We start from the raw sequence: 20,654 nt of genomic DNA, 5'->3' as shown, positions 1-20,654 counted from the left end.
TTCAGCCTAACCTACCTCATATGGTAGTTGTGAGAATGCAGTGAAAGGACAGAGCTTGCCCTAGTTTCCTTGCAAGAGAGGAGGCAGCATGCAAATATATCATCTGGATGACCTCGCATGCTCACCACATTTCGCTTATAAATTACAGCACTCAACAGGTATCCACAGGCATGTACAAGAAATTTGTGAAAGTATTAACAAAGCCCATCAAAATAGCCCTTCATTTTCTAAGCCAAAATCACTGTACAGAAAGAACTTGGAAACTAGGTGTGAGAAGTCTTAATTTTATTGATCAATATTTCATGTCAATGTGTTTTTTTTAAAATCACTGTGCAATAGATGTTCACGTATATTTAAAGCCAGGCTGCTTTGCAAATTCATAGTAAACAACAGCATTTTATGTAAGAACTCCACATTTCTATATATTGCATAAATATATCTAAGAACCACAGTTCACTAAAAGCAATGTATTGTGGCATAGTGGATCTGCTCCTTAGCAAAATCTTCCAAGAGATTTCAAAGAGTTAATGCAGTTGCCTACAAATTTTATGTATTTTCATGGAAAACAAGATAATCATGTTGGCGTCATTGCAGAAATTTTTGATACTCGCAACACCTGGTTCAGATCTTTGAGAGAAATGAATTACTTGAAGCTGTGTGTTCAGGCACCATGATCTGCCTAACTATGGTAGCCTTTCCCTTGCTGAGAAATCTTAGTGGGCATGTGAACAGACCCACCAAGAACCATCCTTGCAAAACACATTGCCATTTGAGAACCACGGGGTTATGTGTTTCCTGGATGCCAAGTGGCTGGTGTTGTGTTACTGACAAGGCCTGTATTTCTGAGATGACAGCAGTTTCCCCCAGCTATTCATTTAACAATGACTCTGGTGGAAAGCACCTGCCAGTCCATCGTACGTGACTCAAGAATACCACCCTGGGTTCTTTGCAAGGTCTGTCCACACATCCATTCAGGAGTCCAAGTCATGTATGGATCACTTTGACAAAGGCATTTCTAGGAAGTGACTACTGGGTTTACAAGCGGGCTCATTTTCAGTCCAGTATCTTGGAATGGCTTTTCCATTCTAAAGGCAAAACAAACACAACATAAAATTACACGACAATCTTTGTCAAACTGCAGCAGCCGAAGTCCTGGAGACCACCTCTGCATGTGTCAAATCAGCTTACAGCTGATTATGGTTTTAAAAAAATGGAAACTATAGTAACCATGGTTGGGGGTGCTAGGAATGCAGGTTATGTTTAATGGGCCCGACTGTTGATTAGACTGCAGTGGAGTTGCACAGATATTCTGACACCCTTCTTACTTCAGAGATTTCTTGCCCATAATTTTCAAGCCAGTCTTTGCAGCAATAAGGGCTTTGATAGTGAGAAGAGGCAAGCCTGAAAAAACAATACACCCAGTACCAAGCTCATCGGTTACCTTTGCTTTGAAAACCTGAAATTTGTTCTGAGTGTCGTTGGCATGGACATCATTCTCTCTGCAACTGGTCTCGGGTCCCATGGTATCCATAAGACTGCTAGTATACGTCTGGGTGTTGTAGCCACTATCCACCTAGCCAAGAGACATTACAGGACAAACCAGACAATAATTGGAGAGTGCCAGGATGGACTGCCAGATGCTAACACACAGGAAGAAGTGGGAGAGAAAGCCATATGCGAACTGGAAAGCCCCCGGAAAACTTCTGCTGGATTAATAGGGTTTGGCAGAGAATTTAAGGGGAGGCAAGGCCTGCTTTCATCGTCTTGCTAACACGAAACGCAGCAAAACCTCTGATGACAGATGCCTTGTCCCAGTCACAAGAGAAACATTCTTAGCAGAGACACATCCCTTGATTCTTTTGCTCTGACTCAACAAAACAAAAACAGGATTGCGGATTGCACAGTTAAAGCAAGAGACTGGAAGGTTTTGGGTAATGAATATAAGCCCAAAACTGAATTTAAAGCTGAGTTTTAAAGAAATGTTCTAGTTGCGAAAGAGGGAGAAATAGGGTATCGGGGCCACTTCATTGGTACAGCTGAGATTCCGGCGACCAGGTTGTTCCTCTACCCCCAGTTAATTCCGTGCAAGATGGTCAAGGATGGTCTCCGAACAAATGCCCACATTTGTTTTCCTTTGCCTTCTCCATCCCCCTTTTCCTTGCTGCCTCATCGTCTTTTACACTGTAAAGCGCGCAGGCCAGCACTTGCCGTGTAGTTTTTATTTTACACCCACAGGCTGGGCAGGTTAATTAATAAAACAGTAGAGCAATTAAAACACAGTTAAAACAAGTTCAATTTATACAATATTTTCACTCAATAGACCACATTTTTCCTAATCTGAATTGCCATCCTAAAAATGCTGACATTTCCAGTAACCTAGGAAGATACATCCCTGAAACACCAGAGTGAAAGAATTAATCCCATAAAGATTTGCTATTGATTGTTTAATCAATTTCTCTCTGCATCCCCTATAAAAGATGCAAAATAAAAGAACATGTTCCACTGTTTCTACTGCTCCAATATGACAGGACCACAACACATTCACTGACCAAAACTGCCCACGGCTTCTGCGGAGACACCTAGCCTATGTCCATTTCTCCCCATCCATCATTTAACATACATCTCTGAAAGTAACAGAGACCAGTAGCTACCAAGAGCTGCTAGAAAATGTACACACAACCACCATTTAAAGGCTGCAGTTCATGACACGGGCCAGGACTGTCACCTTTTAAACCTATATAGCACTTTCTTCCAAAGTGTCCACCCAGGTATTCTGTCGAAAATAACTGGCAAGAAACCTACAGAACATCTCAGTTCGTGTGATATCCTTTGCTACACAGTGATGGGGCTGGATTCTGCTTTTGTTGGATGCAACAGGACTCACACCGTCTTCCAAGCCAACTCCTCACCACACAACCCCCCCCCCCCAGCCCACTAAAAAAGCTGCCCAGAGGATTGAGGTCCCGCAGGCTGTGGTGCAGCAGGCTGAAGGGGACCGCCCCCCCTCCCCAAAAATATCAGGCCAAATTTTTGCCAAGGGTAAAGAAGTGGACAGCTGTAAACCACCCAGACAGCGTTGGCTATGAAGCAATGAAATCGAAAAACTGGGCAACCGTTTATGCACAATTCTCGATCAAGCCAATGTTCTGCAGGCAGCAAATGCAAAATAGTACCAGTAGGGCACAAGGTACAAAGAGGTATGAATGCTTCCAGCATCACACCACTAGCCTTACCTGGAGGCTGATGCTGTCACAGGGGATGCCACTGCTTTCCGCCATGGCTGACATGGAAATACAAGACCCTTCCAGATTCAAGCCGGCTGCTGGCATGCCACCCTCCTCAGAGGCTCTCTTCTCACCCACCACCGCCTCCGGATCCGCCATCTCCACTGTATGGTTCTCCTTGAAACTTTCAAGGCCGTGGAACAACGCCAGCCCTTGCTGGTCGGCTTGGGAACGGTCTGGTGAAATGGACACCGTAGCAACCACCAGATGGGTACCAGGCGCAAAGCCATCCCCACTGAACTGGTGCAGATTGATTGTTGCCTCTGCCGGCAAGGGCATTTCTGCAGACAATGCCTTTGCTCCCTCCTCCTGCTCTTTACCGAAACTCTCCGGCATGGAAGGCAGACGGGACAGGGAAGACTGGTACCGTGCGGCTCCCCGGCATGCCACCAGTCTCACGGGAGAAGGATTTTTCAACGGAGAACATTCTGTATAAGAATTCCTAGGACCAGCAGGAGTGGACCGACATGAGCTTGAAACAGCAGGAATGTCCGGAGAGCGAAATGTAAACTGCCGTTGATCTTCATTTGTAAGGAAGTGGGAGAAGAAAAATACAGAGAATACGTCAAACCGTTCTCAAACAAGTGTCAAAATGACACTTTTCTTAAATGAGGCTGCACAAACACGGGTCATGCAAACATTCTGGAATATAAAATATCTCAGGTTGTGATGTTTTTAGTTTTAGCATTAGTTTTTATAACGGTTTTAAGTTTGACTGTGAGCCACCTAGAGATGCCATGGCACAACAGGTGGCATACAAATGTTTTAAATAAATAAATGTAAAACATACAGTCAGTCACCACCACCTTGTAGATTTTAGGCTACTTATGTTATCAGATACTAAATACAGCGCCAAAGGAGAAGGGGCTTTTGGACACTAATGAAAAAGATATGGAAAAAATGTGGGGAGGAAACACTAGCGAGGGCATATTTTTGGTTTTATAGTAACAAGTTCTGGAATCTTGAATATTTAGAGAATGACGAGTGTATAGGAGAGAGCGTTCATATTCTGCTCTTCAGCCTTTACCCCCCCAAAGTGATTTCTGATAAATATGCAACAGGAAAGCTATTATTTAAAACTGTGTACGGAATCTCAATCCCTGTCCATGGAGGATGAGCAGTAAAAGACAAATCTCAAAGTAACAGCAAGTAGCATCGCTGTCTCTGCCTTCCAAGAGAAGGAAGGATTCCATGCCTTGTGGGTTTTCTTGTTGTTGACATTCAGTCTAAAGGCTGGAGGATTTGTTTTTGCCTTCCTGAAGAGCTCTGGAAGGACCAGTAGACACCAGCAGCAATGTCAATTTATTCCTGTGGAAACTAGAAAAAGCATATAGCCTGCTTGCTCAAGGGGCTCAGGAGAGGTGAAAGAAGAAATCCAAAGACTTTGGAGTTGGCCAACACCTAACCCTGAGGCTCAGTCATAAGCAAAAGTCTAGAGGAAGGACTGAAAGACAGTTTTCTGCCCGTGTTCCCCATTTCCTTTTTTCTGAAAATGAGTGCTTGTCTGCTTACAACTGTGGAAAATATGTCACTCTTTGTTCTACTCTGTTACAGTAATTAATTCTTTAGCTTACGCTTCAGCATTTTAGTTTTTGCCAGTTTATTAGAAGCCCTCTGGGGTATCGGGAAGTATAGAAATGTAATAAATAAATAGAATATCTTCTACCATACAATGAGAGCAACGCAGCACATACTTTGTATAGATATACATAAGGAATTTTACATACCATGACCAAGTGCCTAATAGACCTACGCTACAGAAGTAGTCCTGAATCAGAGATTAAATGCTGCCAGCAGAGACATACCTGTCAGAGACTTCTTCTTTATCTGAATCCCAATGGGGGAGAAAGTCGGAGAAGCAATGTTGGCGGAGTTTCCCTCTGGAAAGGAAGGGCTGGGCAGGCTGCCCAGACTGTAGGTCCTCGTACCTCCCTGAATAGGGCTGGAAGAAAACTGGCCCTTTCAACATAACAAGAAAAGTGCCGGTCAAGCTTAAACAAAAGCTGCAGGCCATTATGCCGGTCCCATACGCAAAGCGGGACACATGGCAGGGGAAAGAAGCCATCCTGGCTTGTTTCCCCTGGCAAAGTTCGCAGCCAGAGGGCAGGTTTGCACATCAGGGTAACGTACCCTGCAAATAAGCTCCCGGGATACAGCTTGCCATGGACAGTTCCCCTACTCTCTCCCCTTGGTACTCCTCCCGCAGTTACCCTGGGAGACTCCAAGCCAGGACTCTTCATTTCTGCCGCTTTGCTGCAACTGCAGCCCTTTTCTGCTTATCATAGCCCCCTACCCTGCTTTTCCCTTCCAAGAATGCTTTCTGTGATCTCAGAGCTGACAGTTAAGGGCAGCCCCTTCAAAGTGCCCGGACGGCATCTTGGAAGGGCTGACGCTGGCACATCACCTCTTCACCCAGTAGCTTGCACAACTTTTTCATACTTCTTTCAAAATCAGTCAGTCTCGTGCAAATGTGGGCGCGCACTTTTGCACAGCACCCTTACCAGTACAGTGCCCTGCGGTGCATCTACTGTCAAAGTGTAGCAGGAGCGCACCATGGGCATTGGCTCAGAGTCTGCAAAGAGTGTTTTTGTTGTTCTCATTTCTCTAGACAGCTGTCAAAAGGCAATCTGTCAGAAGAAACTAAAGCAGCAAGTGATCGTCCCTTGTGAAAGTGGATAGCAAGCAGATCACTCCCTTCATCATAGATTTATAGAATACTAGAGTTGGAAGGGGCCAAGAAGGCCATCAAGTCCACCCCCCTAGAGGAATTTTTGGAAGAGTCAGTTTCCTTGCACTTGCTCACCAGTTCCTGCGACTCTGGGTGCTTTGGAAACTGTGAACTACCCCTTTCTCAGCAGCAGAAAGGCTTGCTTTGCTGCAGCTACACCGCAGAAGAGGAAAAAGAGAAGTCTAGTGAGACCCGTAAGCAGGGGAGTAGATGAGAACTAGAACACGGGTCAAGGCTATGAAACTGCCGCAATCACCAAAGACTTCCTTCCTGCGCAAAGCTTTGCCAGGTTTCTGAGCATCTCCACAGGTTCTGACACTTGAGTTTTCTACAGTGCTGCCAGAGAACACACACACTGGTCTGAGTCCAGATCAGCAATCAGACCTAAGAACTTTCCAAAGGGATGTGTCCATCACGATGTCCCTAACCAGATGTCCTTACTTTGCAGTCACTGTGACAAGACACTGCGTAGGCCCTGCTGGTTCACCACGTGCATTAGCAAAAGGCACTTCAGCAAGGCAGAAAATAGTGTAATATAAGTACTTTATTTTACGTTATCTCATAACATGAACCTTGAATTACTACCAACAGTCTAACAGGTCACTAAAATGGAGACCACCAATAGCATTCTTCTGAGCTGTCCCCTAGAAATTGCTGGTTCTCACTTGAGTACCAGCTAGGCTCCCTCAGTGGTGGCCCCAGACTTTTGAAACTCCTTTCCCAGAAAGATACATATGGCCTCATCTCTGTTGACTTTAAACACCACCCGCTAAAAGGTATATTTATCCCAGTGAACGTTTAATGCTTAATCCAGTAGCGACTGCTGATATGTGTGTATTTAATTGCAATGCATATATTTGTGCTTCCAAAATATCTTAAGCTACTTTCTGCTGGCAATGGAACCTGAAAGCCAAATTAAGCATCTCAAGAAATAAATCTAAGCTGCCAAATGCAAGTTTTCGAGGCACACTGCCTCACTTAAAAGTATTCCACTCGCATCAACATAACCACATGTGCCAAGAGCAAACGTCTTACCGAGCTAGATGTGTTTAGAGGACTTCGACAGCGGACCGGAGAGATGTCTATGGAACACAGAATTCCAAGGGAGGCTGGAACGGTGGGTGAGCTTTGAGGAGAAGGGGAGAAGTTCTCAGACGACAGACTCCCATTCTCATCTAAAAAAAGCTTTCTTCTCAGTGAGGAGGTACTGAGGCTCTCCTGAGACTGGTCGGCCAATTCATCAGGTTTATAATATTCGCCTGAGCAATGGTATACAGAATCGCAGAGGTCAAGGAATGGGTTTCTGCACACATGCAAGGGTTTTATTTACTATCTATTTAATAGATTTATACACTGCTGCTGACCACAATGAAACAAAAAAAACTTACTCGTTTTAGCTTCAAGTTCTTAAGTGCCAGTAACTGAGCCTGAGGAGACTCTTTCAAACTTGTAAAATAAAAAAGATCTGCACAGAAGCTGGGAAACCACCACACCATCAAGGGCACTAGCATCTGAGGAAGCCTAGAGACACAGACTGGGACTCCAGGTGGGCCATATTTTAGCTCCTGCCCGGCACTTAGGTGCTGCACTCTAGCAGTTAAAGCAAAGGCCTTTGCCAAATGCGGTTGCTTCTTCAGGCAAATAACTTTGGCAGCAGAGTTCCGGCTGCTTAAATCCCGCAGACGAGGGACCACTGGACCTCTCTGCCCACGTTACGTGCTGTTGCACAGATCAGCCTTCCCCTGCTGGTGCCCTTCCTCTGGGCTGCACTGCACCTGTCCTCAGCCACGGGTGGGATGACCATCCATGCTGCTGGAAAGGATGCGAATTGCAGTCTAACACGTCTGGAGTGCACCCAACTGGGTAATACATGAATCTTCCTGGGTGCAGGAAGGCCGGAGGAGGGCCGTTGCCAAGTCCTGCATCTCTACTTCAAATCAGTCTTCAGTTCCACTTGAATCGGGTGACCCTAGGCAATCACTTAGCTGCAAACCCATCTGCACAACGAGGGCAATTCTACTAGCCTACTTTATGAGGCTGCTGCAACAAATACGGGGATCCAGCACGTGAAATGCTGTGGGGTGTTCAGCCTTAAAAGGAAATGGCATTCCGATTAGGACTCCCTGGACTATTGTCAGATCGACTGCCTAACATTTCTTTCCTGCCATAGACACTTTTACAAAGACTCACCCTGCAGTAGCTGGGTATTTCCCAAGTCACATACCTAGTATTTTCTCCATGTCGAAATCTACAGGTAGAGATAACACAGTCTGGCAAGCAGCTGCAAAGTGTAAAGAGGGCAGAATCACTAAGCAAGAAGGCAATTCCAGCATATCACAGTGGTTAAAAAATAGCTGCATTTGGATGTCACAATAAACCGTGATTTATTGGAAGAAGACTTCTTGGGTTTGCTTGCTCCCCTCTTCCCATGTCTTTATCAAGGCAACAAGTTCTGAAGCTTTAGTTTCTGATTTTGCTTAACCACAGTTTGGCATGTCGCCAAAACCCTAAACTATGGTTATGGTTTAACAGCAAGTTGTTCAAACAGGGCACAATCCAAAACAAAACTGGCTTGTTTCAAACAAACCTTGACAAAGATCACTCACCATTTGTTTTGAAGAAAACAATAAGCTGTAGCTAATGAAAGAACAGAAGCAAGATTTCACAGTCCTCTCATTACAACTGTACTGGAATAGAAGAGATGAGCTCATGAAGGCTCAACTATACTTCTTTTCTGCCATGATAAACCGTTTTTTATCACAGAGTAAGCAACCTGCGGCCCTCCAGGTATTTTGGGGTACAACTCCTAATATCTCTCACCATTGTCTATGCTGGCTAAGGCTGCTGGGAATTCTGAAGCTTCTGAAGGAACCAAGTTGCCCAGTCTAAACAAGAAGACACCTACAAGGACTGGGTTTGGCCACAGCCTTCACTAGCATTCCGGATGTTTAGGGCTACAATTCTTGCCATGCTGGCTGAGGCTGGCCAGTTTTCACTTCACAGTTGGTAGGAGGCCACACTGGACTCAATCAGTAGCTGGCCTCCACTCCATCACATACTAAAAATGCTTCCTCCAGTTGGAACATTAGCATCCCAGAGGTATTGCTCTCCCTGTCATCTGTGTTCAGAAACATGAAAACATAGTAATGGTAAACATCCTAAAACTGGACAGCTTAAAAGAGGTATGTTGCAGAATAAATCAACAGGCATGCATATATTCTTCTTCCCGATGGATCTGCCTGCACCACACGTAACTTCTGCACAACTGACATGAGGCTACAGAGAAAGTCGTTAAGAACATGCCTGTATCCCCGTCCCGACTGCCACCTCTGTCTCCCTCCATTTGGGTAAGGAAGCAAATGTATTTTGGAAACAGCAATAAGCTGAATGGCAGACTTCTTATAATCCCAACAATTTCCTGGGTACTCACGAATCAGCATTAAGCCTTTATTAATTCCACCTAGTACACAAGACACATGCGCTTCTGATGAGGCATATGGGCCTAGGAGTTTACAATGAATACAGAAGCTATTATACCAGCTATGTTTCCTTTTCTCATCTTGTCTAATACAAACCATTACTTTTCCCAGGCTGTATGATGGCTTCTCTGCCAACTGGTGAAGCATCACTTAGATTAATACCTGCAAGACAGTAAGTTCTCATTTAAAAGCTGAGATAACATCAAAAGAGAGACTGTAAAGAGAATAAATTAATTAGAAGACCAACACAGAGAAATTAGTAAATAATTTCAGAAGACAACTTTTGAATAAATAGTTCCAATAATAATGTCAAGTAGCAGAAACAAGAATTTAAAAAAAAAAAATCTGGGATGAGGAAGCCTCAAGAAAGGATCAGTAATTATCTAATCTAGATAATTAGATGGGGCTGGTTTCCACATAATGATATGGTTGCTGTTGAATCCTGACTTATCATTACATATTACTACTGTGCTATGATTTAACTCTCTGGCATTAACGTTGAACAAAGTAGGAAAAGAACCTACAGTTTCTTGTTGGGTTATTATTAATCATGGGTTGTTTGGGAAAAAAATCAGCCCCCCGCCAATTTTCTAAAAAAAAAATCCATGTGGAAAAAAATGGGGGAAGATCTTTTTTTTTTTAAGATCCACTCTCCACAACTTTTATGTTTTTCCCCCCTCTGGCCTTTACATTTCTGGAACATCATCCATATATATAGCATTTTTAGGAATACAATTCCAAAGACACAGGGCTCCACAGGTCAGAATCAGAACCTTGAAAAGTTATGTCAGCAAATACATAATGAACTTGCAACATAATCCATGGATGATTTCAGCTGGTGGATAATGGATTGGTGTTTGGCTCCACTCATTCAAAGAAGTCCAAGGTCAGCTAATCTTTCAAGTGTGCAGTTTGAACCAAAGCAGTTCAGATAGAAAAGGCAATACATACATCGCGTTGAGCTCAGTTGAGAAACTTGTTTCCCGTTGTGATCTGTCCAAGGAGATGGAACAATGATGCTTTTGGTGAAGAACTAAAAGGCAAGAAATATTGCAATGAGTGATCAATGGACAGTGCAATCTGATGCATCTCTACTCAGAAGCATGTCCCATAGACTTCAAAAGGACAGCATGTAGGATTACAGCCTCAGAATACAGGACTAATGTTGGGCCTGACAGCAGCAAGCTTTAACAGGAGCTAGCAACATTTACCAGATGGGACACAGGGTTCTAACTCCCTTCTCTTTGATGCTAAAGTAGCAACAAAGATTCAGTAGATTCTGCCTCCTTTCAGCATTGCTTCCACCCCTAGTGCAGTTGTCAGTTCCCCATGACTCCAAACACAAGAACAATCCAGAGCAACAATTCATCATATGGAGAAAGTCTTTGGAGTGCAGCTGTGAAGGCTATGTGATTGAAATCTCTTTGGCAGCAGGGAAAAACACAGTGCCACCACTCCTTGTGTAGAAACCTGCACTGTCATTAAGAACATGACACAAGACTGTTCCATGCCCCCCCAACACAGTGCCATCCAGATGTGCTGGATGACAGCTCCTTCAGTCCCACTCAGCCTGGCTGGTGGGAGCTGTCATCCAAACCATTTGGAGAGCTCTGCATTGGGGGAAGCTGAGCTAGGCTTCTGTGAGAAGAAAGTGTTGGCTTTAAAACAGCAGGAAGCATATTTGTTTTCACCATACACAAACACACAACTGATACATTTTCAGTATGAGTTTACCATGCAACAATTGTGGAACAAGGTATCCTAGGATGACACATTTATACATACTGATTATAGTATACTAAGCATAAGGTTAAAACATTCTGCTCAAGGGCCACAGGATGGGCCATTACCTCTTCAATGGCTTTTTGTCTTTTTTCTTCCATCTCTTTATCGATTCTAGAAAGTGTGAATAAAAAACACAGAGTGAAAGAGCGCCATTCGTTCACTGCACACGTCACAGAAAAACTAGCGTAGGCCAGGTGGAATGTGGAACCTTTTCAACAATATTTTAAAAAAGGACGCTGACTTTCCGGTTGGATCATTGGATGTTGGCGACACACAACTCACCTGGCTTGGCTTAAATACAACGCTTGACGGCGTATGTCTTCAGAGTCGATTTCCACAGGATTTATTAATGCAAGTTCATCTATAGACCATCTAAATTTTCCTGGAGTCTAGAAAGGGAATGAGAACACAACAACATATCTTGCAACGGGCTTCCTGTTTTATGGAGAAAAGCAGGCATGCAGGCACGGACACAAATATCTAGCATTATTCCTATAACAGGTTTCTTTATGGTGGCTTTCAAATTACACTAGTGTTCCTCAGAAGCTTAGAGAAGGAGCCCACTGAAGAAGAGCAACAATGGATCAGGTTGTCTAATACTGCCATTAGCCTCAAGTCAGAAGACAGTGACCTGCAGTTCAAAACTGGCCTATATTTGGAAAATCTTTGCAAGGTATGCACCATACATGCCGTGAAGGAACATTTTGTATTGTAACTTGAAAACCTTATGTGCCATTCTGTGAACATTCTGAAAATGACCCTTTTTAATGTGAATTTATGAAATATATTAGAGCAACATAGGGCAAATCGCATGTCTTACCGCGGAGGAGTTTGTGGATTTAAAAAGTGTTGGGCTTAACACCATCTGCTCCTGCAGATGGCTATGATCACTTGGACTTTCGAAGGGGTTTCGGACTGGCAGTTGTCTGGGCGTTCCTGGAGCAATCTGCATCTTAACATTCTTTGTGTCATTCATAACAGTTAGCTGAGCCTAGAAAATAAACAAGGAAGTCATTGCCATCAGACATCTTTAAAGTGCCAGAAAGATTAAGCACCGCAGCCAACCAATCTTTTCGCTGCAGGAATCCATTTGTACATTCATTGGTCTCCCGCGAGAAACATGTGCACACGCCATGTATACCCTGGCAAGTTTCAAGAGACCTGGAGACACATTCCAGGAAGACCACGCCGTCGGTGCTGGGTGCCAGTGCCTTGTTCTGGCAGGACAGATAATGCATTCAGATACCCACCCAAGCTGGGCTGTCCACCTGCCTACAAGCTATCTGTCATCTCTGATGTGATCCGGGAACCCACAACTTTACAAAACTGTTTGAAGCCCACTGGACTCCCTACCTTGTGGGAGTAGACTTTTGCTCTTAACCCTTTAACAAAGTGTGAGAAGAAATCCAGTGGGTTAACAGATCGTCTCAATACATACCACACAAAGCACGATCAGCCCTCCATTTCTTGCCACAGGCAGTTCAGTCATCTACTCCCTGATCTTACCTACGCATACTCAGAAGTAGACAGGGAAACTTTTACCCAGCTGAAGCACAGGTGGGATTGCAGCCTTTAGCTGGCACTGTGACACCTTCACCGGTTGCATCTGATCCAATACGTTTCCCAACTTGTATCTAGTGGGTTTTATTTCCAAGCAAGTAGGGCAGCCTTACTACCAGCCTGCTCATGTTCCAGACCACATTGCTGGCCACAAGAAATGGCTATCGGAACGAAAAGCCGGGAGAAGCAGCAAGGATTACAAGGCTGTGCTGCACTGATGATGGTAAGGTTGTTTCCTAAACCCACTTTAATGCAAAACTAGGCTAGTAAGAAAGCAACAGTGAGAGAGTGCGTGAAGTTCGTATAATCAAAAAATTCATGCGGGTATGCAAATAACCACGACCCAGCCAAAGCCCCAACGGAACGAAGCACCCCTTCCAAACCGAGAGACCATCTAAATTTCCCCGGAGTCTAGAAAGGGAATGGGAACGGAGTAGCTTATCTTGCAACGGGCCTCCTGTTTTATGGAGAAAAGCATGCATGCAGGCACGGACACAAATATCCAGCATTATTCGCACAACAGGTTTCTTTACTGCGGGTTTCAAATTACACTAGGATTCCTCGGAAGCTTAAAGGAGAAGCCCAGCGAAGAAGAGTTACAGTGGATCGGGCTGTCTAATCTCTGCCATTAGGGAGATACCTCGGAGCATTTTACCTACGATACGGGCAACAACGCTTCCAGCGCCTCCATTCAGCCTCATCCGCCTGCCAAGCCAGCCCAGTTCCTCAAGCTCTTTAACTCCTCTTCCTGCGCCGGCCAATCAGTGCGAGATGTTTCCCCCGGCCCGACCAATCACGGCCCAGAGCGGGAGCTTTTTTTCCTCTATTTGAACGCGCGCCTATCACCGGCCAGATCGTGAGAGTAAAAGGCATCGGCAGCGAGGGCCGCTTCGGAGGAGCGAGGGGGCGTGGCCTCGTTTAAAACAAATCGCTGCGTCATTGGCCAACGCGGACCCAGGAGGCGGAGCTGCGAGCGAGGCCGGCGAACGGGCGCGTGCGCAGTGCATGAGCGGCGCCGCTGGGAAAGGCGCGCGGAGGCCCGAGGGGTGAAGCGCGGTGCCTGAGGTGCCAGTTCCGGTTCCCCAGCGAAGGCCCCTGCAGGCCGCGGGCCGCCGTGAGCCGCTCGCCGGGCTGCGGACGCGTCATGCGGCGCCGCTCGCGGCCGCCTCGCCCTGCCCCGAGAGCCCCCTCCGCCCGGCACGGGCCGCGGCGCAGAGGGGGCTGCGCGGACCCCCTTCCCGGCCAAGCCGGGCGGCTTCCGGCGGGGCCGCAGTCCGTCCGGGTCGGAGGTCGCCGCCAGCCGCGCGCCGCCCTCCGCCGCCGCCATGGCGACCTCCTCCGCCAACCTGAGCGCCGTGCGGGAGACCATGGACGGTGAGCGACGCGGGCGCGTCTCGGGCCTGCTGGCCGTGGGCCGCCGGGCCTCGCGGGGAATCCGAGGAGCCGCCGGGAAGCGCTGCGCGGCTCCTCCCTGGCAAATGGCGGGGGGCGGATTGCGGCTGCGTCTCGTTTTTCACATTACGCCCTGGGCTGTGTATTGAAATTCTGCGTTGCAGAATCGCACTAAGGTTTCTTTTGATGTTGTATTGCTTACAGTTAAATTTTGCATTGCATGTTCCGAACAAATGCGATAATAGAATAGAGCATGTTTGTTCTATTATAAGCCGCCCAGAGAGGCCTAAGGGCTGTGGGGCGGCATACGAATGTCATGAATGAAACAAAATGAAATGTCCTTTGGAATGAATCTGCCCACCAGTGCTGTGGTTCTGCTGAGTGAACACAGCTCTGTGCCTTCCTTCATACAGCCATAATGACCAAATAGGATAGATGGAATGAAATAATTTATGTTTGTATCTGGGTAGATATTGACAACCATTAGGACATTTCTTACGTTATTCCTGTATGCTAAGTTGGGACTATATCTGATATTTTTCTATCTCACTTTTTATTGGTATGTATTTACAAAGTGTATTTGTATTATTTGTAGTCCAACTCAAGCATCCAACCTTATTATGAACCTTTTTTTTCAGTTCTACTTGAGATATCAAGAATATTAAATACTGGTTTAGATATGGAAACTCTCTCGATCTGTGTACGACTCTGTGAACAAGGAATAAACCCAGAAGCATTGTCTGCTGTTATTAAGGAGCTACGCAAGGCTACAGAAACCCTAAAGGTATAGAAAATTAATAGAATACTAGTAGAATCCATTTGAAGTTCTCAGGACATCATAACATAACACAAAAATAGATGCATGTCTTCCTCTTACTTTCCCAAATTATGTGTATAAGCCTTTGAGCATTCTTCAAATGACAGCTTTTAGAATACAGCAACTTGTTGTTGTTGTTAGTCGTGAAGTCATGTCCGACCCATTGCAGCCCCATGGACAACATTCCTCCAGGCCTTCCTGTCCTCCACCATCCCCCGGAGTCCACCTAGGCCCACACCCTCTGCCCCAGTGACTCCACCCAGCCACCTCATCCTCTGCCATCCCCTTCTTCTTTTGCCATCTATTGTTCCCAGCATTAGGCTCTTCTCCAGGGAGTCCTTCCTTCTCATTAGGTGGCCAAAGTATTTGAGTTTCATCTTCAGGATCTGGCCTTCTAAAGAGCAGTCAGGGTTGATCTCCTCTAGGACTGACCGGTTTGATCGCCTTGCGGTCAAGGGACTCACAGGAGTCTCCTCCAGCACCACAATTCAAAGGCCTCAATCTTTTGGTGCTCAGCCTTCCTTATGGTCCAGCTTTCACAAGCCATTCATTGCAACTGGGAAAACCATAGCCTTGACTGTACGCACTTTTGTTGGCAGGGTGAGGTCTCTGCTATCATTCACGAGGCCCATTCTGTCCACCACTGCCTTTTTACAATTAAGTGTGTGTCTCTGTGTACACAGACATGAATTTAATTTATACTTTAGGATTGGACAAATATGCTACCATCCAGTTGAAAAGAACTTCCTTTACATCTACACCCTGCTGTACTGTGCGCTTCTCTAGAAGCAAGTACCACTGAACTCTGGTGTTTACTTCCAAGTAAATGTACCAAAGATCACAACTTTAGAATTTGTTTCTAGCTCTATAAGACAATGGATATTGCATGCATGAGAGGTCCTGGCCTATCAAATCATGTTTAAAGTAAGTGTGTTTTCAATCCTAAACACCCTTAAGCACTGTTGAACACTGTGGGATTTACTTCTGAGTAAACATGCATTTTTTAAAGGTTAAAATTCCAAAGCTTAGGTTGTAGAGCGATATTGCGATATTGTCCACCCCAAGAAGTACTTTGATAGGAAGTACTGCCTAGCACAAGGTGACCAGATTTAGAATGTGACACTATGTATGTCTACTTAGAAGTAATCCCCACTGAGTTTAATGGAATTTGTCTCCAGTTAAGTGGGTATAAGATTATAGTCTTAATGGAACATTCTTAGAATAACGCTGTCAGTACCTGCTGGAATAACTAGAAATGTTACATCAACTGAACTAATTTTAGATATGCTGGTGTAACATGTGTGTAACTCCTGTATTTCAAAATTTTATGGAAATCTCCATAAGTACAGGGATACAATTCATAGCAGTTGGTACTATTTTATTTAGAATTTGGTTGAACACACTCTACAGTAGAATAATGCTTTATTTTAAAACAGGGTGAAAACAGGTATTAACCTTAACAGCGTACTTATGTGTACGCTGCTTCTTATACTGCATGTCTGCAGTCAAGTCAACATAGTTTTTCAGAATAGTTGCAATATTATTTTTTAGGACAAGTAGTTTTAACCCAAAGCTAACCTCTGAATCTATGTGTCATGCACATGCCTGCAGAAAAAAACCATACTAGAAAGATTTTGCTTTGATTGCTGTAAAGAGAAGCAAGCAGTCTCAGACACGATACCTGAATGCTGGTGATGAATATATCAGTTAAACCTTGTAATCTGTGACTGGGAGAGGACCTTTTTAGAAGTTTCACCTAGACTCTACATTATGGACCTTTCAGTGCCAAGTGATTGCTTTTTAAAATTCTTGTGGGATTTCTGTCCCTTCACTTTTGAAAAAAAGATGTCAGTGCCCTTTAGTACTGCTGGTGGTTCCTCTTAATCAAAACTGTTCATCAATTTGACGGAACAGGAGGAAGTGCTTTTGTTTTTCTCAGGTGTCCCAGCGGTGGCAATCTTGTCTGTAGACTGCAAGGACCAGTCTCATGAGCCCTGTGCAGATGTCCATCTTTCACACTACTACCCCTGTGTAGGGAAGTACAGGGTTATGCTCAGCAGCTCAGCCAGCTATGTGCTAGGAGGCCTGAAGCTTCTTGCACAACGCAGAACTCTGTGTGATGAGACCTGAATTGCAAGGAGAGCCTATACATGTAGATGTAGCTTCAGACCACCTGCCTTAGTACAACCAGGGCCCTCTTCCATCTATGCAGTGGTTTTCAGGGGTGGGGATTCTGATCATTTTTTGTGTGGTAGTTCATGGATTGGGTTCAAGGTAATATATAAGCAGATATGTGATCTGCTACGTAAGGTAGCTCTGTTGCCCTCACTACAGGACTTCCATTCCCATCATCCTTTCAGCCAAAAGGAGAGAGACCCACCAGGTTATTTTATACAGCTAGAAATGGCTATTGTAAATTTCCATTATGTTGTTAGTACCCTTTTTTAAAAAAATGAACTCACTATACTCAGGTTATTCTTTTCAGGCAGCTGAAAATATGACAAGCTGATTCTGGGAGAAGATCTTTCCATTGAGTTAAACTTGATGTTGGAGCCTGACAAATGATTTGAAGACTGACTGTTGTTTAGGATTGTAGGACTCTATTATTGGTTGTGTTGGCTTTCACATTCTTCCAAAGCCTTTACTGTAGAAAAGCAAATATAATGTAAATAATTTTAAAATACCAATTAATCCACCCTACCTTTTTGTTTTTATTGTATATGAATTTAACAAGTCCGTGACTTCATTTTATTGGTTGCTTTTTCTGATATTTCGTATCTCTTAAATGTTGAAAGTATGCTAAAGCATAATATATTATCTTGAAATTATGCTAGCTTTACATTATAAACCTCTCTTGAATGAAGATCTTGGGTAATGATGGAGTTCCTTTTAAACATGCACAGATTTAGTAAAACATTTTAATGATATTTATCGCACAGTCTGTAAATCCTAGCCTAGAATTCAAACATGGATTCCCATTTCACTAAATTTAGAAAGCAACTTGCTATATGGTAAAAGTACCTGCTGTTTGGAAAAGTTATGTGTATCCTTCACAAGTTATGCACATCCTTCCATTAGAGGTTTGTGCAGGAGCTCTGTATGTACAACTTCCAGGCGTCGTGAAGCATGCCCCTTGATTTCAGTGGAAGGGTTAAGCATTGCTTAACTTTTTTCCGCTAAATTAATGGTGACTTAAAGTGCTTAATTTTGAGAGTTTCATACTTTAACTTATTTATTATGTCATCTTATATACTCTACAAACAATAAAAGAAGATTATTATACCAAGTCCCATGAAAAGGTTATCAAACTTTAGTTGCAGAAGATCAAATTAGATTTTTATTTATGGCTATAGTTTGATCCTTCAGTTTCACAGCAGAATGTTCATTTAATGACAGTGGGAAGATTACACATAAATCAGAGGAGGAAAATGTGTGAACTGTAGTGGCAGTGTTCATCACAAGATATTTACGTGTTCATTGATAAAACGTGCCTGCTTTAAGGGTTACTGGACATGCTCCCTTTGTTCTTTTTTGCATTTCTCTTTTTTCAGATGGTCTTCGTTTTCTGTTTGTATTTCAAGATTTTAGAAAACAGCCAGTACTGCTATTAAAATAGTTTCTTTGGGTTTCATATAATTCACACGGGATGAGAACTGAGTTTATATTCGAGGTTGTATCATGTCTGAAGGAAAGCAACTTTGCTTTCTTGAACAGAAAGAAAACATTGCTTGAAACTTGTACTGGTGACATGACTTGTTAGGACTTCAAGAAAGTTGAGGTATAGCTTTATAAGAAATAAAACTGTTGCACATCTGTGACACGTCTGGCCGTATATTGAAATCACTAATGGCTGATAAAAGCATTTCCTTAATAAGATCTTCAATTTGTTTTGCTCGAACACTTAGAAAATTTGGGTTGTAGCATATCTGTATTGTAAAGTGTCTGAACCATTAGGCTAAACTGGTGAGAAGCATCGAAGTGCTCAGTAGCTAAGGGAAAAAAAATGGCTTGCTGTCTGAATTCTGTGCGGCAAAGGAAACATGTCATGCTCCCGGAGGGATCTGGAAGAAGAGAACATCCGTGAACAAGGAAACAAGGAGCTCAGAGGCAAGGCGCCTGAGGAAGGATGCAGACTAGCCAGGAGACAGAGAAAATGGGAATGGATGAAGAATGATCTCTGAGGGGAAAGAGGGGTGAGAAAACAAGCCAAGGCAACAGAGAAAGTCCACAGCACAAAACAAGACAGATCAGTTTGTTATTGAAAGAGGAAGAGAGTGTTAGGGGAGCCAGGAAAAAGACTTGAGCGCCTAAAAACTGAGGAGTGTGTGCAATGATGTGACAAGTGAACCTGAGCAAACTCGGGTGAAGGAGATACAGAATTGGAAAGTTGGAACCAGGGAAAAAATAGAAGCAAGTAAACCTACACATCGGGACTCAAAACAATTGGGACTAGGCAACCTGGTAACAAAAAGGTTAATCATGGTCGACCGGGTCTTGATGAATTGTCAGCTGATTCCTGAAGTAACTGCTAACCTGAGTCTAAAACGATCAAATGGCCCAGGGAACGATTGTGTGAGAAGACTTTGGATTTGATATCTGATGTTTGCTATCATGGCATCACCTCTCTGAACTAAAGGCTGTGAAAAGAGCTTGCGTTGCAGAAACATAATGTAGCATGTTAAGCTTCAATTTTACTTTCTTCAAGGTTGGAGGGAAAAAAGCTGTTTGGCTCAAGGCCTTACAGCTTTTGATAAGGAAAAGAATGAAGAACTGAGCTTTGATACATGCTCAGATACTACCTAGGGCAGTGATCCTCAGTACTTTTCAAGCAGGAACTGCCCCAGGGACCTCCAGGGCAGATGTGTTCCTGAGCCATGGAGAACCTCTTCCCCCTCCCTGCAAGTGGCCATGTCATGAATTGGACTGGGCAGGAAGCCATGCTGGACCCAGAGTGTTCATTTTGTCATGTGTTCTGGGGAAAATCATAACAGTAGCGGGAATAATGGTCAGACTGATCTCAAGCTTGAAGTACCAGTAGAAAATGTACCAGCTCAATAATGGGTAAGAATCTATACCTGCTAGGTGATACCCAAGTAAAGGTACTTTGAAGAGCAACCAGAACTATTTTTATAGCAACACACATTTGAAATGTGGAACAGGGGCAACTTGTTTCTTCTTGTTTCCATCACTATTGTAAACCGTCACCTCTGACCAGAAAGGGATATGTTAGTATGTGCAGTTAGGCAGGTACTTTGATTTGACTGGTCAGCTTCAACATTTCTTCACTTCTGATCTGCGCTGAACCATAGGGCCCAGGGATCTGAGAAACTTGGACCTTTTTAGCATTTTTTCTAATGTTATGAGTGATAGTTTTTTCTTAATGTGTATCATATCTGAATTTGGGACACAGAAATGCTTCAGTCTGTTTTTTCCATATTTAATTAGTGGGAGATTTTTTAGTGGACCTTAGATAATTACCCTGTTTTAATTTAGAAGCACAAGTCCAGTGTGGAAGGTGCTACAGAAGAGTCCTATTATCCAAACAGTTGTGCTAGTAGTCTGATTTGCTATTATAATTTCATTCCTCAAAGTCCGTTCTTCAGGTGACA

The 20,654-nt window shown here is 44.0% G+C and overlaps 2 protein-coding genes across 4 annotated transcripts; one reads left to right on the top strand and one right to left on the bottom strand.

The window, feature by feature from the left end:
• Window positions 1-268: 268 nt before the first annotated feature.
• On the bottom strand, window positions 269-14,034 carry BORA (BORA aurora kinase A activator). Of its 2 annotated transcripts, none has more exons than XM_044437809.1 (12): window positions 13,492-14,034; window positions 12,097-12,267; window positions 11,559-11,665; window positions 11,342-11,387; window positions 10,443-10,524; window positions 9,588-9,653; window positions 8,237-8,293; window positions 7,048-7,271; window positions 5,090-5,243; window positions 3,234-3,805; window positions 1,442-1,573; window positions 269-1,085 (listed from the first exon to the last, which is right to left on the bottom strand). In XM_044437809.1, exons 2-12 carry the CDS (start codon window positions 12,250-12,252, stop codon window positions 996-998), a joined length of 1,686 nt encoding a protein of 561 aa, XP_044293744.1. In that variant the 5' UTR covers window positions 12,253-12,267; window positions 13,492-14,034; the 3' UTR covers window positions 269-995. The 2 variants fall into 2 exon arrangements, with proteins under 2 accessions (XP_044293744.1, XP_044293743.1); XM_044437808.1 differs by having other exon boundaries at window positions 13,496-14,034.
• On the top strand, window positions 14,026-18,863 carry MZT1 (mitotic spindle organizing protein 1). Of its 2 annotated transcripts, none has more exons than XM_044437811.1 (3): window positions 14,026-14,210; window positions 14,867-15,012; window positions 15,753-17,524. In XM_044437811.1, the coding sequence occupies exons 1-3, from the start codon at window positions 14,162-14,164 to the stop codon at window positions 15,780-15,782; spliced, it is 225 nt and encodes a 74-aa protein (XP_044293746.1). In that variant the 5' UTR covers window positions 14,026-14,161; the 3' UTR covers window positions 15,783-17,524. The 2 variants fall into 2 exon arrangements, with proteins under 2 accessions (XP_044293746.1, XP_044293747.1); XM_044437812.1 differs by lacking the exon at window positions 15,753-17,524 and adding an exon at window positions 17,531-18,863 and having other exon boundaries at window positions 14,047-14,210.
• The last annotated feature ends 1,791 nt before the right edge of the window (window positions 18,864-20,654 follow it).

Source organism: Varanus komodoensis, unplaced genomic scaffold, assembly GCF_004798865.1.
Source record: "Varanus komodoensis strain SLA01 unplaced genomic scaffold, ASM479886v1 scaffold31, whole genome shotgun sequence".
In the NCBI taxonomy this organism is placed as follows: Eukaryota; Metazoa; Chordata; class Lepidosauria; order Squamata; family Varanidae; genus Varanus; species Varanus komodoensis.
The sequence above is the reverse complement of the archived record's forward strand: the minus strand, read 5'-3'. Positions and strand labels throughout refer to the sequence as shown.

Coding starts and splice junctions, on each gene's coding strand:
- BORA (XM_044437808.1), bottom strand. CDS start 13,537: ATGAGGCTGAATGGAGGCGCTGGAAGCGTTGTTGCCCGTATC. Junction 9,654..10,442: donor TCAACTGAGCTCAACGCGAT/GTATGTATTGCC, acceptor ACTGTCTTGCAG/GTATTAATCTAAGTGATGCT. Junction 5,244..7,047: donor CTCTAAACACATCTAGCTCG/GTAAGACGTTTG, acceptor TTATGTTGAAAG/GGCCAGTTTTCTTCCAGCCC.
- MZT1 (XM_044437811.1), top strand. CDS start 14,162: ATGGCGACCTCCTCCGCCAACCTGAGCGCCGTGCGGGAGACCATGGAC. Junction 14,211..14,866: donor CGTGCGGGAGACCATGGACG/GTGAGCGACGCG, acceptor CTTTTTTTTCAG/TTCTACTTGAGATATCAAGA. Junction 15,013..15,752: donor AGGCTACAGAAACCCTAAAG/GTATAGAAAATT, acceptor TTTATACTTTAG/GATTGGACAAATATGCTACC.